This window comes from Pecten maximus, chromosome 1 (genome assembly GCF_902652985.1).
Source record: "Pecten maximus chromosome 1, xPecMax1.1, whole genome shotgun sequence".
Classification (NCBI taxonomy): Eukaryota; Metazoa; Mollusca; class Bivalvia; order Pectinida; family Pectinidae; genus Pecten; species Pecten maximus.
Genome location: NC_047015.1, coordinates 49,294,636 through 49,311,812, shown reverse-complemented (window position 1 = coordinate 49,311,812; position 17,177 = coordinate 49,294,636). Strand labels below are relative to the sequence as shown.

Here is a 17,177-nt window from a genome sequence, read left to right as displayed (position 1 = left end):
CAAACTTTTATGAAAATTGATCCAGCACTTTTGGAGGTATAGTCTTTAGAAATAGAAGTTCCCCCAACAAGTGATAGCTGTTTACCCTGCTTATCTAGAATACACTCGACTGCCTGATTGATGACTTATTGAAGCAATGTATCAAAGTCTTAGATAAAACAATTCTTGATATGATTACTGATCACCTTCTTTGACTAGTACATGTCATAACATGTGTAAATAAAAACAAATGGTATCCATTATTAAAATCACATACTTTATTAGAAGCAAGTGAATAAATTTACATCAATCTACCCAGTGTCACAGTCAAACTTTGATTTGAAGACAATGCTTGTTCGTTGTAAAAAAACTACTGAAAAAGTACCAGATTTATCTTATTTAACTCCCTTCTTCCTGGAAAGAAAATTAACCATTTAATATATATATATAATTTTTATATATCAATACTTTTTTCAAAATATAATTTTAACGTAGCAAATTTTGGCCCTTTGTAGGCCCAATCCATTGTTGTCTAGTGTTTCAATTCTGTCAGCTCCACTCATAGCCTTTCTAAGTAACTCTAGTGGTAAGGAAATGAAAATGTGGAGAAATATTAATTTTCCATTTTGTTTCAAGGCACAAATCACAGTGAAAAACTGTATATTACATAATCTACTTAAGATATGTTTACATAATTTAGAAAACTTCAACAAACAAAAAAAATGAAACTAATTAAAGTCAAACACAAAGGCAACCCTGAGATATCTACAAGAAATCTCGTTTGAAATGACTAGTACATCATACACATTTCAGAAAATATGAGTAATCTCCCTTGAATATGTGTAATGTTTGACTGTGAACATTAGAGTATGAAATCCAAAGATAACCTTGTATGATTGCTGAAGTTTGTCCCTACTGAGAACAATTTTATTATAATTCCAGAAGTTAGTGTAATATATACCCGGTATACAGCATAAATAAAAAGTGGCTCAAATATCAAATAGTGTAGTTTTGCTATCCCTGCTTACAAGTACCGAAATTTCCTCTACACAAATTAAGTGATAACAAAGTTCTTTATTATTATTAAGTCCAACATTAGATCCTGGTTATTAAGATATTTCTTTCTGATCTAATTGAATCAGCTGTAACCCTGTGCCCACATTTGACACCATTCTTTACAGCAGTGGATGACCTTAGGTCACTCATCCCATCTGTTAGAATAAGCATAGCCATATTGAAAACTTAAACATTTACATTAAAAACATTTATCCTATCTATCCTCAATTAAGACCTCTCCCCTCATATAAAAATGAAGTCTTAAAGTTTCAGGAGAGCATAACTGTCAACCACTTTCAGCTTGATATATTAAAACAGATGATTCTGCAAAACTGAAGAAGGGGGATTATCATGAGGAGGGGCTTATTTGAGGATGACTACCATATGTTGCAAAAAGGCTGTACTACTCAGATTGGTACAGAGACGTAAAATAGAAATCGATTGTGAGCGACAATGCAAATTTGCAACCATTTAATAGCCATCTAGACTAATATAGGTAAAATCAAATTCACTGGAATAGTCACCACAAATATACCACTACATCCTTATGACCAGAATGTATCACAATATATAAAACAACATAGTAGCAAAACAAGACATATATACAGTACAAAATGTGTTCATCAATCTGTAAAAAAAAATATTGAAATAAAATTTCTCTGCATATACTTTTTGGAGTTGTGAATGCAGAGATCACTTTGGCACTTGTTTGACACAAAAAGCACTATTATAGGTACACATGTCAAAAGGACAATAACCGTAACACCAGTGTACCAGTACTGTGTCTGTAGGATATTTACCGTAACACCAGATTTACAGTGTACCCGTACTGTAGGAAATTCACCGTAACACCAGATTTACAGTATACCAGTACTGTAGGATATTTACCGTAACACCAGATTTACAGTGTACCAGTACTGTGGGATATTTACCGTAACACCAGATTTACAGTGTACCAGTACTGTGGGATATTTACCGTAACACCAGATTTACAGTGTACCAGTACTGTAGGATATTTACCGTAACACCAGATTTACAGTGTATCAGTACTGTAGGATATCTACCGTAACACCAGATTTACAGTGTACCAGTACTGTAGGATATCTACCGTAATACCAGATTTACAGTGTACCAGTACTGTAGGATATTTACTGTAACACCAGATTTACAGTATACCAGTACTGTAGGATATTTACTGTAACACCAGAATTACAGTATACCAGTACTGTGTCTGTAGGATATTTACTGTAACACCAGAATTACAGTATACCAGTACTGTGTCTGTAGGATATTTACTGTAACACCAGATTTACAGTGTACCAGTACTGTAGGATATTTACTGTAACACCAGAATTACAGTGTACCAGTACTGTAGGATATTTACTGTAACACCAGATTTACAGTGTACCAGTACTGTAGGATATTTACCGTAACACCAGATTTACAGTGTACCAGTACTGTGTCTGTAGGATATTTACTGTAACACCAGATTTACAGTGTACCAGTACTGTAGGATATTTACCGTAACACCAGATTTACAGTATACCAGTACTGTAGGATATTTACCGTAACACCAGATTTACAGTGTACCAGTACTGTGTCTGTAGGATATTTACTGTAACACCAGATTTACAGTGTACCAGTACTGTATGATATCTACCGTAACACCAGATTTACAGTGTACCAGTACTGTAGGATATTTACGGTAACACCAGATTTACAGTGTACCAGTACTGTAGGATATTTACCGTAACACCAGATTTACAGTGTACCAGTACTGTGGGATATTTACCGTAACACCAGATTTACAGTGTACCAGTACTGTAGGATATCTACCGTAACACCAGATTTACAGTGTACCAGTACTGTAGGATATTTACGGTAACACCAGATTTACAGTGTACCAGTACTGTAGGATATTTACCGTAACACCAGATTTACAGTGTACCAGTACTGTAGGATATCTACCGTAACACCAGATTTACAGTGTTCCAGTACTGTGTCTGTAGGATATTTACCGTAACACCAGATTTACAGTGTACCAGTACTGTGTCTGTAGGATATTTACCGTAACACCAGATTTACAGTGTACCAGTACTGTGAGATATTTACCGTAACACCAGATTTACAGTGTACCAGTACTGTGTCTGTAGGATATTTACGGTAACACCAGATTTACAGTATACCAGTACTGTGGGATATTTACCGTAACACCAGATTTACAGTATACCAGTACTGTGGGATATTTACCGTAACACCAGATTTACAGTGTACCAGTACTGTGCGATATTTACCGTAACACCAGATTTACAGTGTACCAGTACTTTAGGATATTTACCGTAACACCAGATTTACAGTGTACCAGTACTGTAGGATATTTACCGTAACACCAGATTTACAGTGTACCAGTACTGTAGGATATTTACTGTAACACCAGATTTACAGTGTACCAGTACTGTAGGATGTTTACTGTAACACCAGATTTACAGTGAACCAGTACTGTGTCTGTAGGATATTTACCGTAACACCAGATTTACAGTGTACCAGTACTGTAGGATATTTACCGTAACACCAGATTTACAGTGTACCAGTACTGTAGGATATTTACTGTAACACCAGATTTACAGTGTACCAGTACTGTAGGATATTTACTGTAACACCAGATTTACAGTGTACCAGTACTGTAGGATATTTACCGTAACACAAGATTTACAGTGTACCAGTACATCTATCGTAACAACATAATTACATTGACACCCTTTGATGGTGAACGCTTCACATGAGATCATTAATTTCTACAGATATGCTCTTTAAGAAAATATAAACCTTCATATGTAACATATTATGATGAGAGGAAAATCGTAATGGGCACCATAGATTTTCCCCAAGGTACTCTTGGTTTCCACAGTAAAACCCTTTACCCACTTCCATCAGGCCAAAAAGTGATTAATACAAGTCATTTTCTACAATTTTCAAAATAATTTCAGTTGACCTAAACATGTTGCAAGCACATTAAACCCTGATGAAAACACTTTTATAAAATTTGCATGTATCCAGTATATAACTAACAACTGTCAGAATTAACAATATCATGGCATAGTAATGGTGATCTACACCATGGAAGTTCCATACTTTTTGCAGTACATTAAGAATATTTTTCTATGGTGTATAAAATTTGAAGTGTTAGGCCTATAAAGGTGCTGACATTCCTAATACTACAATCTCCCTTATTAGTTGGCTTCCTTCTGTTCACCAGTCTCTGCCTCTTTACTAGCTGCATATTTGTTACAATGGTCGACAATTTCTGAAATATACAATGATTCTAGGATCAGAAATCACAGATACATATAATAATGTGATATCTACAACTTATTTTCATAAATTCTACAAATATCTTCAGAAGCACAATTGATTTTGTTAACAAATTCATTCACAGTGTAATAATTATTAAGTGGATCTGTACCTTTGTGCAACAAAGAAATGCTATATATTTTAAGTGGTGTACATGCTCATTTTTCATAAAATACCTAAACTTTGTTTTTATTGTATTTTGTCTGAGAGTGGGATCGTAACTGAAATCTTATCATTTTGAAAAACTTGACCAATGGCAGAAAGATATTTGAACATCACAATATAATATCCAGTATATTGTGAAACAGGTACAAGATAAAATGTATCAAAAAGGAACAGGTAGCAGTGTTGTTCTATATTTCATATATCCGGATATTATTATGATATTTTTAAGGTGTTCTGTACTCTCATTTAATCTACGTGAGAGCTCCTCTGGTTAAAAGATCTCAGGTGCAAGGTCAGACACTCCCTACCGTGTCAGTTTGTGTTTTTTGGGCAGCCAGTCTGTGCTGTCATGGTTGTCCTTGGGCAGGACACTTTACTCTAATTATATATATAATTGCCCAGGATGGCAACTGATGAGTCTCCAGTATGTTGTTAGTGAGGTAGTCACCAACTACTACAATGAGACCCTGCCTCAAAATGACCCTGACTGGTCATGGAGTGATAAACTCAGCAAACAAACAAACAATCTCCATGTCACGGTGTCTGTTTACTGTGTAAGGACGTAACTATATAAGACAGGGATAAAACCTGTATATAACTTACTGTTGATAATCTGGACATAGGCTTCGGTGGCTGGAGAATCTGGTACCTCTGTAAGGAAGGACTTCCCCTCATCACAGCATTTACCTTGAAAAACAAACATGATAAACATTAAATATAAATATGACTGTTTATCCTTGTAGTTCTGTCCGATGCTTTTTCATATCTTGTTGTCAGCCTCTTTACACTCTAAATATATTTTCGAGGATGGTTGTGTAACCCTGGTAAATACTAGCCGCAATATACCGTTCGGCTAGAGAGAACCTCTCTTTAGCTTTATCAGTTGAGCATAAGACTAGTAAAGCAAAGATTCACAGTTTGATCCATAACGGAGGCAGTGGTTTATATTAAATTAATCATGTGCTTTGTTACAGTTAGTTAGTTAATACCAAATGCTGACAGTCAGTTTGGTATCATGCAATACAATCCCCAAACACCTGAGATATGTGGTATATAATATTCTGTTCAGTAAAACTTCAACACCATTATGAATTATCTACGTTTCAGTTATTACATATTGTAGAAACAGAATACAAGTTCTATATGATCAAATTTAAAATGCATCAGTTATTATCTGTTGATTCAAATTTTCTATACTCTAGGGCTGTTTTCGTTTTTGTGGTCCAAACACTTGGTCCAGTCGCACCGGTGTTGTTCGTTTATGAAATAAAGACGGACCTGGTGATTTTATATTGTTTTCAGACGAGCCTTGACAAAGACTCCCAAGGCCTGTATTAACATTTACAGGTCCGTCAAGATATATGTGTAAAATATTACATTTAAAAACAGATGAACTGGTTTGTCCGCATAAATGAACAGGCCCTAACTCACAGACAGTATCTCTTACCTATCCTAGGGTCCAAAGGTAGTTTGCCCAGAAATCTAACGTCCATATCGGCAGCCATTTTTTCTCCTCCTCCGGTTGTTGGTGGGAAAATCTGAGATTCATTCTGCAAGAACAAATCATTAAATATAATTTTAGTGTTATCTCCCTTCAATTGTAAAGCAAATCTTTCAAATCTATGGATATACCTTCTTTGGGGAAAAAACTGTACATGGAGTTGTCTCCCTTGCACAGCCTGGGTAAACAGACAGGGTGTCGTCATTCAACTCTCTGAAGTTTCAATGAACATGTATTTGCTCATATTTACTTTATCAAAGGTAATTATTTTAGCGCAAAGAAGGCCATATTTGATTTTCACTTTACCAAGAATGTGAGACTCTGAACATTTCATGGACAATGTTGAACACCACTGAAGTGTCACGTAGTAATTACTAGATGATTTGAAGAGATGGTAAATACGGGTACACCTATGTAAGAAGTTTTACGGATGACATATTATTTGAACAGCATCAATCATATCTTCATGTTTAATCATTACAGCAACTAAAGAAATTATTTAACTTTAGAAATATCAAGCATCACAAGTTTTTCTCTTTATAGTTTTTTTCTTTAGATTCAAACAAAATATAATTTAATACTGGTATTTTCTTAATTGTTTGAGCATTTAGACAATTGATTTACTGATAAAACAGGAACAGATTAACTTACTGGTCAGATGTATTTTTCTTACAGCTTAAAATATAACATTACCAATGAGAAAAAACAGATTTTCTGATAAGTAAAGTGTAAAAGGTGCAGGTCGCAGTGGCTTATACGCTGTATATGTAGTGTTAAACAATCACTGTCACTCCGCTGATGGAACACGATTCTTCAGTTCAGCTTATAGAGCCAAGGATTATTAAAATGGAAACCAAATTGGATTTGTGTTGGGTCATTTGCATATTTTATCCTTTTTTGTATATTTTACAAAAAAATTCACAAAGTGTAGAATATAGGATTACATAATTATTATTTTTTTTGATTGGAGGCTACAATAAACCGACTTACCTTACATTTGGGGCACACAAAGCCACTCATATTCTCTACCACACCAATGATGGGCATCTCGACCTTCCGACAGAAGTTCACCTCCTTCCTTACATCAAGCAATGACATTTCCTGTCAAGTATAAATCACAGTTAGCCCATTCTTCAGTACAGTGTTTTATTAAATTTGAATTTTTAAAACTAGAAGCAAAATAATAAGCTATATTCCATTTTGCAAGGAAAAAATGCGTTTTGGAATTTTCTTGTGCAGCAGAAGCGTAAAATTGTATTACTTATTGTTTGGTTTTGCACTTTTTAACATCCTATCAACAGCTTTGCCATTTAAGGATGGAATCCCCAGTGTGAGAGATACATGTATGTAGTGTGTTCTGGGAGGCTGTGGTATGTTCATGTTTGTCTACTTGTTATAGAATGAATCTGATCATGTCAACTTTATTGTGCAATAAAGCATATTGCCGAAGGCACCCATCAGGACACCCCACCCGGTCACAATATAAGACAACCCCCGAACCAGTCGTCCCACTCCTAATATGCTAAGTGTTAAGCAGGAGTATACACTACCATCATATAGACGCTGGTATGTCGCGGCCTGGGGACAGAACCAAAAGCCTTCCTCAGAGGGGCAAACCCTCAACTAAAGTCAAAAAGTGAGGCAGTGTCAAGGGAGACATTAGGAAGAAGAAAGTTATTTCGAACGAAGGGAAAAGATCCCAAATTGAGTCACCTCTTATGACCATGCAATGGGGGCAGCTGATACAATTATTAGGCCCCACCTGCAAGGCAATGTAATAGAGGATAAAATAATTGGTTAACATAGGTTGCTGGTTTCCATGTCCTACTGCGAAAAACAGCAGATTTAAAGATTTTAGGAATTTGGGCCACTTCATCAGGAAAATAAACAATACATATATATAATATATAATATATATATATATAGTTAACCGGGAATGGAGTGTAAATTCTGACCGAGATGTACATGTATAGGCAGGGAAACACTGGTGTTATCGTGTTTATTAGGGTAATTTGACATGGTTAACCGATGTCACTTAACATGATATTTTCATGGGTAAAATAGCAAAGTTTATTTCATTTCAATTTCATATTCTACTGAACAAGTAAGGTCAAAAGGCAGATTTCCTCGACCTGTAATATAAGATGTATATTAAGGCAATTTATGATCCTCTAGTCCTCCTACCAATACCATGGTCCTTATCTATCAACACTCTAACTCGAAAAAAGATCTTCAAAATCCAATCCCGTCGAGATTAATGTGATTTTATGAAAGTTTATGCCACAAAAGTCGGTGACTCTCTCAGACAGATTGGTGTGTGGAGAGTGTTCTCCAATAGATAAAGCTAGAAAGTAAAAACACTTTAACATTCCCATACACACCCGGTAAATCAGACCTGTCAGTGACACCAAGAGCACAACAGGTAAATACTACAGGTAAATATAGACAGTTTTATTGTGATCTGGAGAAGATAAACGAAAACAAATATGCAGTACACCTATCATAATGATAATGTTTGGTTCAGGGAGGAGTCGATATCCCGAACAACTAAACTGTCAGTGTAATATGTATGCATGTGAAACTGAAAAAGTTGCCATGGATACAAGGACACACCCAAGTGGTGCTTTTTTGTGTGTTCTGTTGAAACAGACATTAAAAAGATGCTGTCATTGGTGAGAAGGGGTTACAAGTTCATGTCACTAACGGATAGAAAGTACCTGGTTCCTGAGAACGATAGGGAGGCATGTTGCTATGGATACTAGTGCAAAGTACAGAAGGACCATTTTATTTCATGTTACCATGGATACAAGGGTACCTGAGTTTTTTTGAGAATGATAAAGAGAACTGTTTTGGAAGTGTACAAGTACAGAGTGGCAGTATATTCAATGTTGCCATGGCTACAAGGGTACTTGAGGTCCGGAGACTGATTAAGAAATTTGGTGCTTTAGATACTGGTGTCTTGTTACCATGGATAAATTATTGTTATATCAAAGATACTGTTGCTATGGATACTGGTGTAGAAATTAAGAGGGATCATAAATTTCACGTTGCCATGGATACAAGGGTACTTGCACTCCTCCGATTGATAGATTAAAGAGACCTGTTGCTAAGGATACCTCTTGCATGTTGCCATGAACATAAGGGTACCTGAGGGGTGGTGATGATGACAGCGCCATCTATCTGTGCATCCTTAAGGTACTGGGCTACAGACAGGTGTTCATCTGAGGTACCAGGAGGGGTATCTATAACGAGGAAGTCGATCTCGCCCCAGTCCACATCCCTCAGGAACTGTTTGATCAAGCCTGTCAATGATAAGGAATAAATGCTTAGACCTCACAACTGTAAATCACTCAAGTATTGACAACATCCTTTTTCACTAGCGTACTTTAATTTCTGTGTTAGACATTTTGGTGAAAGTTAACCAACAAATATCTGTGTCTGAATAAATACATATGTTTATTTTGCTATATATTTCTTAGCAAAATAAGTCAAAAATATACAACCAGTAGTAAAATACTACACATGCTATTCGTGACCACACAATATTTGTTAGCTACTGCTTGTAACACAGTTAGCATAAAAAGATTGTTATATGAACCACAAACTAAAAAGGTCAAGCTTATGGTAAGTTGATTTTAATTTTTTTTTTTTTTTAACAAAATCTGTCTGCAGGCTATATATATGTATAAATAGCTAGTTTAATATGATATTGTACGACTCAAAACATACAGGTCAAGCTTATGGTAAGTTGAATTTTTTTTTACGAAATCTGTCTGTAGGCTATGAATAAATAGCTAGTCTAATATGATATTGTATACGTATGTAATGTAACGGTACCTACCATTTTTCTTTGGTCCACGCCATATTACTGCATCATCAGGACTGCCCAACAAAAAGCCTATTGACATCACAGACAGGTTGTCATCCACGTACTGTAAAAATAGAAATGATTTAAACTCCAAACTATTACACATCCTAGAAATTCTACATATCTATCTTCAAACTAGCACATGTTAAGGTGGATAAATACAACATTTAACTTAAATACTAAGGGAGGGGACATGAGGATAAATATGGTACTGAACTTTTACACCAGGGGAGAGGGAGTTATCTCAGGATAAATATGGTACTACACTTTTACACCAGGGGAGGGGGAGTTATCTCAGGATAAATATGGTACTACACTTTTACACCAGGGGAGGGGGAGTTATCTCAGGATAAATATGGTACTACACTTTTACACCAGGGGAGGGGGAGTTATCTCAGGATAAATATGGTACTACACTTTTACACCAGGGGAGGGGGAGTTATCTCAGGATAAATATGGTACTACACTTTTACACCAGGGGAGGGGGAGTTATCTCAGGATAAATATGGTACTACACTTTTACACCAGGGGAGGGGGGAGTTATCTCAGGATAAATATGGTACTACACTTTTACATTGGGGAGGAAATTTATTTTAGGATAAATATGGTATGTATACTAAGCACTTACACTTTTGGTGATGTTTGGTTAACCCAATTTATTGATAACGAAACTGTATTTTTACATTGTTTTAAGCAGCGTTTGATTGATAATTTTATTCAAACAAGGAATGAATTTTTTGAAAGGTCGTCTAAATGTTTTTTGTATAAATTCCCGATCGATAGCTTTACGTTACAATTTTACTTAACAAAGTCTATTCCAGATGCATATTTCAAATTAATTTCGAAATTTCGACTCTCCTCGCATCAACTTTGTATAGAAGAAGGCCGGTATCGTAATATACAAAGGGCAAATAGATTATGTCGTTATTATAATCAAAATCAAGTTGAGGACGAGTTACATTTTATTTTGGTCTGTCCACTCTATGTAGATATTCGTAAAAAGTTTATCAAAAAGTATTACTGGAATCGCCCTTCTTCATTCAAACTTGTCCAGCTTTTATCTGTACTAACAGAAAAGATTTATGTAATCTTGGAAAGTATTTACAATTAAGCTTGTCATCACGGTCCAGAATTCATTCTTAGTTTAATTTGATCTCATTTACTTATTTATGTTATATTACATTAGTACATTTTCCGTCTCCTGCATTTGCTGTATAGTCCATCCCCTGACAGCACCACTTGACATATAGACCCTACTATTGTTTTGCTAATATATTTTACTTAGCCCCTTTTTCAGAATTGCTGCCAATTCTTCAATTATTCACCATCAATTATGAATTAGTATTTATGTTTAAAATTGCATTTGTCACTTTAGAGCCGCCCATCTTTATAAATTTCTTTATCTTGTACCTATAAATTGTTTTCGAACATCTATATTGTCCATGCAATGTACAAGATCATGTTTATTATTTGATGATAGAATTATTTAGTATTTCATATGATTGATTATATATTATGTTATTATGTATATGTATCCTTATGAGCCGTAAGGCTTAAAGTGAATAAACAAACAATACAAACAATACAACACTATGGGAGAGGGTTTATTTGAGGATAAATACAATACTAAAATGGAGGGGGGGGCTTATTTGAGGATAAATATGGTACTAAACTTTCATATTTGAATACAGTATCTACATTTTGTATTTTCTTACCATTAATTTACTACACTTAACTCTAATATCACCAGGCCTCAGAGACACATGTTAATGTAAGGCAAAACAAGTTGTTTGAAACACTCAATCATACTTCAATGAACAACTTATAGCTTACTATTTCAGAATTATGATTCTGAAAAAAATGAAGAAGGATGTTAATTTGTTGGACTCTGTATATACCACTACAATACTCTTGATGATGAACGACAATTTGCACTTACTGGATGTTAATTCTTTGAGGAATTTTCTCCTCTCTGAGATTTTTCTCTGCTAGCATTTATATTTACTACAATTGTTCCGACTCCAGCTGTACCTGGTTAGGGTACAGTATTAATGTTATTTCCTCGTGACAGTTTCCATTTACGGATCAAACAAAATAGTTACATTGTCGATAGAGGGCCTTTAGATTTAAATCATCAGTTTTGATTTCTTTATCAGCTTTCTACCTGTAACTTTTATACCACAGTGTAGCATATTACCTGAGCTAAATTTTAATTAACAATCACACACCTGTAATCAATTAAACGACATACTTCCATAAAACCATTGGTAAATGCTAGTAATTGATCAGGTAAATGTATTTAACAATTATCCCATGGAAATGTGGGCGTCTGTCATAAACTTGACTATATGAGGAATTAGTCCTTATGGCAATCAGCGTTTTTAAACAGGTATGATTAATGTCCCTGTCGCACTTCATAATTATCATAAATAAACTCATTAGACTGTAAATAAGTCACAAACAACATCTAACATTTTGGAAATTACAGCCTTTGAATAATATTAGTAATTTTTTTTTCTAACCAAAGGTCTAACTGACTGGAGTGGTCGGGTGGTACAGTGGTAGCACACCTGCATCTCACCTATGGGGCTGGGGTTCAATTTCCCGATACACTGAAAGGGTATTGGAGTCACGAGACCCATTTGGGTTTTCTGTGGGTACTACACTACGACCCCTTGCACACTTACATTCGCGGGCAAACAAGCATGATCAATTAATAACATAACTGGATATAACTAAAATTTTTAAATAAACAAAGTTAACATTCAATTGACAAAATAAATATGACAATTATAAAGATATAACCTGAACTCAGTTTGTATTGTTTGTTTGTTTGTTTGTATATATTTGTTTGTTTGTTCGCTAAGTTTATCACCCTGTGAACAGCCAGTGTCAATTTGAAGCGGGTCACCTTGTAGTAGTTGGTGACAACCTCACTAAATAACATACAGGAGGCCCGTCATATGCCATCCAGAGCAATAAGAGTATGGTGTCTTGCCAAAGGACACGACCACTACAGCACAGACCGGTCCATTTCTCAGCTTCCCGAGAAACACAAACCACACACCTCAGATCTTCACCTGAGATTACATGGCCAGCCCTCTAACCAACTGTTGCAACCCCCTTAATTGTGTTTGGAAGCGATTCATACGTGATGACCTAGTTGTGTTGATAATAGCTTCATAACAACACCATGAGGTATAATGTTTAGAGACTGAAAAAGTAACAATCTGATCTAGTTAAAATAGTTTGAGTTTACAGACTACTTCATACTATTATTCCCAATAACTGCTATTAAATTAAGCATTTACTTTGAAGTAGGTCATGAAGCTAGAAGCTTGTAATAACAATGGACACTCATTTTCAAAATGTTTATATTCCAAAAAAGTTTTTATCCCAATTTATACAATTCTGTCTCAAAATATTGCATACTTGTATACGTATCTAAAGTCAAGATACATACATCGATTTTACTTAAGGATGGCAGTAAAAACTAAATGCTAAGTGTACCCAAATTAGGTCAGGCAGAAAATAGAGGTCACAGTGACCTATATTTCACAAAGTGGTGTCATAACCTTTGATGATTTGTTGAACCGGCGGCAATATCACAGAAATGGTGCTAAACGCTACAGACATGCTGACGGACAAATGGACGGAGGGACATACAGACCGACACACAGACAATGGCATTATAAACGCCTAATAACATGCCTCCACTATTGTCACGGGACCATAATGCAATGTGAATGAGATTTCTGGATATTATTAATTAAAGGGTCTCTTTAAAACGCTAATACACCTAGTTGGGTCCTTTCCAAACGAGAGTAGGCCGATTGATTGATAGACATACATGCAATTATGATTGGACCTAAATGTCCGTAAATCAATTTTACCTGCCGTTATCTCCCCCATTTTGTCACAGAACATTAATTGGTAATGTGGTTCTGTCCACCGAATAATCAGGTGGATATGGAGAGGATGCCATTTTTCATTTCAAGTATATGACAAAGAATGGACAAATTGATTCTATTTCATATCAAACTAGCTCCTAATAATTGTATCCAGTTTTACGATTAGTCAACTTGACATCTGTATAACATTTTTAAGTTTTTATGTATTTAAAAATTATGATACCTCCAATTTAGATTATTCTAAAATTAACAGGTATTTCTACATTAACACAATGAAATCAAATGTACCATGTGCAGATAACTAACACGGTAAAAACATTTATCTATGAATGTCAAGCTTCGCGGATTCAAGTGATAATAACCATACAACGTTTTAGCAAGAGTAAATATAGTCAGAGAAATTGTCAACAATGCAAGATTGATGACGGAAAAATGTTCAATTTACAACTGATTGAATCAATATCAGAATACAATGTAACCATGTACCAGATAAATTAACACAGTGCGTACCATGTCCAGCTACGGGGCGCTTTTTCTGATTTCAGTTTTTTTGGACGATAATATAGTAGGCTCCATTCCCAATTGAAATTGGATCATGATAAAGTCAATTTCTCAAATGTTTTAGTTTACTCATCAATTTATTAATTTTCTTCCCAAAATAAGGCATATTAAAGGTTCTATTGTAAACTAGTGGGGAAAAAAAGCCTTAAACTGACAAACCAGACAAGACAATTGTTACAATAAATGAATTCTTATTTAAAAAACATGAAATATAAATGGGGTTATATTATACAGACATTTATCACAAAATAGCAATGTCCTCCCAATTTTGGCCTTAAAACCTGTCAAAATATAAGGTTTCTGAGTTACTTGATAAAAAGTACAATATTTCATATGACGCTTTAACGAAACTTGTCTCAAAGTTTAAAAAAATTTTCTCATTACGGCTCACAAAAGTAAAAACTTTTAAGACTTATTTTATAAAATCTTGTGTTAAATTAAAACTGAATTAAGTTCCTATATAATATTATCTATACATGTAAATATGTACTGTATAACAGTGTCAATTAAGTTTCTAGATTTCAGAATGAAACACTATATGTATAATCAATATTAATGTGAAAAAGTATTGATTAAATATACATAACAATATCAGTACTTTATACTAAATGGAGAATGTGGATGAAAACAGGTTCATAAACTATAAATTGTAAAACTTAATGGAAATGAGATCAATATATATTAATCAGAGCCGACGTTTTTATTGCGTTTTGACATGGTAATATATGGATATTCTGTCAAGTCAATACATTGTGTTCAGATCTCAAACTACAATGGCGGATCCCGACTATGGAAACATTTGTTTTATACTCCAGGGCAAATTGTCACTGGTACACTATCCTGGTACGCCCTGTTATATTATATACTGTAAGTCTGGTTACCGTAATTATCCTGCCTAAATGTGAAGCAAAATATGGCCTGGGTTAATTATGAAGAACAAATGAATAAAATTAGCTAGCATATTATATTTGGTTTATTTTTTTTAACGTCCTATTAACAGCAAGGGTCATTTAAGGACGTGCCACGTTTTGGAGGTGGAGGAAAACCGAAGTTTCCGGAGAAAAACCACCGGCCTACGTCAGTACCTGGCAACTGCCCCACGTAGGTTTTGAACCCAGATGTGGAGGGGTAGTGATGAAGTGTCATCGCGGCCTTATATTATATAGAACAAGTACTGATTGTAATGGGGACCATTACAGATGCCCCCCTAAAACCCCCCCCAGTCATATCATTGTGTTCTGTATCCCAAATTTTCCATTAAAACGTGTTACTACATTATTCAACATCCCTAATAAACCCTATGTACCAATTTTTACCAAAATTGGGAGACTGAAATCCAGAAACGTAAAACGGCTCTGGGGGCTATCTTGGATTTTGGATCGCAAAAATACAACAACATCCCCTGTCCCTTATGAGTATGTCTGTGAAGTTTCATGAAGATCCTCCCAGTAGTTTCTGAGAAAAGTGACGGAAACCTCTATGGTGGAAGAAATGAGAAGGAACAGAGCAAAAACAATATGTCCCCCTACTTTGTTTGGGGACATAATTACTAATCAGCAGTATACATAGGTGGGCATATTACCAGACAGGGGCTTATAACAAGATAATTATGATATTGCTAGGCAATTCATTATCTTCACCAAATAATTTAGACTTATATATATATATATATAGATTTTTAAAAGATGTAACAGGAAAAATATCATTTATATAAGAAACTGAATATCGTAAACTGAACACTGAACACTAGTTTCAGACGAAAAGTAAAGTGATCAGTGAAGCATCAAGCATTGTAAGTTCCAAGTGTATCAATAGGACTGTTAGTAACGAGGTTTTAATTAAAAGATTTCCGTATCATTTACCAATTATCATCATTCAGGTAACATAGGATGTCACTGACTGCCAAGTTTGATCTGTCTCTGTCACTACCGTATTTACCCAGTAAATAAGCCCATGTCTGTTGATAAGCCCATCCATATCTGTTGGATTTCTATAAAAAATGCCAACCCTATTTTGTTGTCCTGTTCAGTGTTATAACCTAATCAGCACCATTGAGTCAGAGATTATACATTCCTGACCTCCCTTCCCTGTGGCCTTATATAATGATGGATAATAAAACATCTAGACAAATAGCAACTGAGAATCCCTGGGAACGAAACCAATCCTACATAACCCGTTATCGTACAGATATCATTAGTTCAAATTGCAAGAACAGTGCGTCTGAAATCGGCAGATATTTCTGGTATTGCAATCAATCAAAGTAAATGAGCAGTCGACGTAATCGTGTAAATATTGACCCCGTCTACTAGGTGCCCTATCGAACAACATGTGCAGTCTCCACACCTTCGATCAATATTACATGCACATGTTGAAGAAGTCCATTACCAATCTCCCCACTCCATTTCCCCCCTACATACAAACACACAGGTACAAAGGCTCATTAAGGCAGACCGATATAATCAGGTGTAATTAGCCATAACAATATCAAACAAACTGACTCCGGACCAGGTAGAGTGTACTGGCTGCCCTTTTGTTCAATGAGGGGAGGGGTACAGAAGAGGGGGGGGGGGGGATGGGGCAGATCTTCTCTTGCATTAGCAACAATTTACCCTAGCTATGTGATATTCAGTTTTGGCAAATGACATCCTCCAAATTCTGAACAATGATGCTGATAAATACCAGGGTCTTTTTTGGGCAAGATTGGGAGATTTTATTTGTATTTTGGCTGAAAAATCATATCTGTACATAATAGACGGGGGGGGGGGGGGGGGGGGGGGGTGGAGGG

At 35.4% G+C, this 17,177-nt stretch overlaps 1 protein-coding gene across 1 annotated transcript in view; it reads right to left on the bottom strand.

The window, feature by feature from the left end:
- Positions 1 to 239: 239 nt before the first annotated feature.
- LOC117336778 (cytosolic Fe-S cluster assembly factor nubp1-B-like) overlaps positions 240 to 17,177 on the bottom strand; it is a 45,452-nt gene continuing 28,514 nt past the window's right edge. The window contains exons 6-11 of the mRNA XM_033897419.1: positions 9,894 to 9,984; positions 9,200 to 9,354; positions 7,043 to 7,153; positions 5,999 to 6,101; positions 5,155 to 5,238; positions 240 to 4,339 (exon numbers count right to left, since the gene is read on the bottom strand). Coding sequence (XP_033753310.1) covers positions 4,266 to 4,339; positions 5,155 to 5,238; positions 5,999 to 6,101; positions 7,043 to 7,153; positions 9,200 to 9,354; positions 9,894 to 9,984 — 618 coding nt within the window. The 3' untranslated portion in view covers positions 240 to 4,265. The remainder of the gene's footprint in view (positions 4,340 to 5,154; positions 5,239 to 5,998; positions 6,102 to 7,042; positions 7,154 to 9,199; positions 9,355 to 9,893; positions 9,985 to 17,177) is intronic.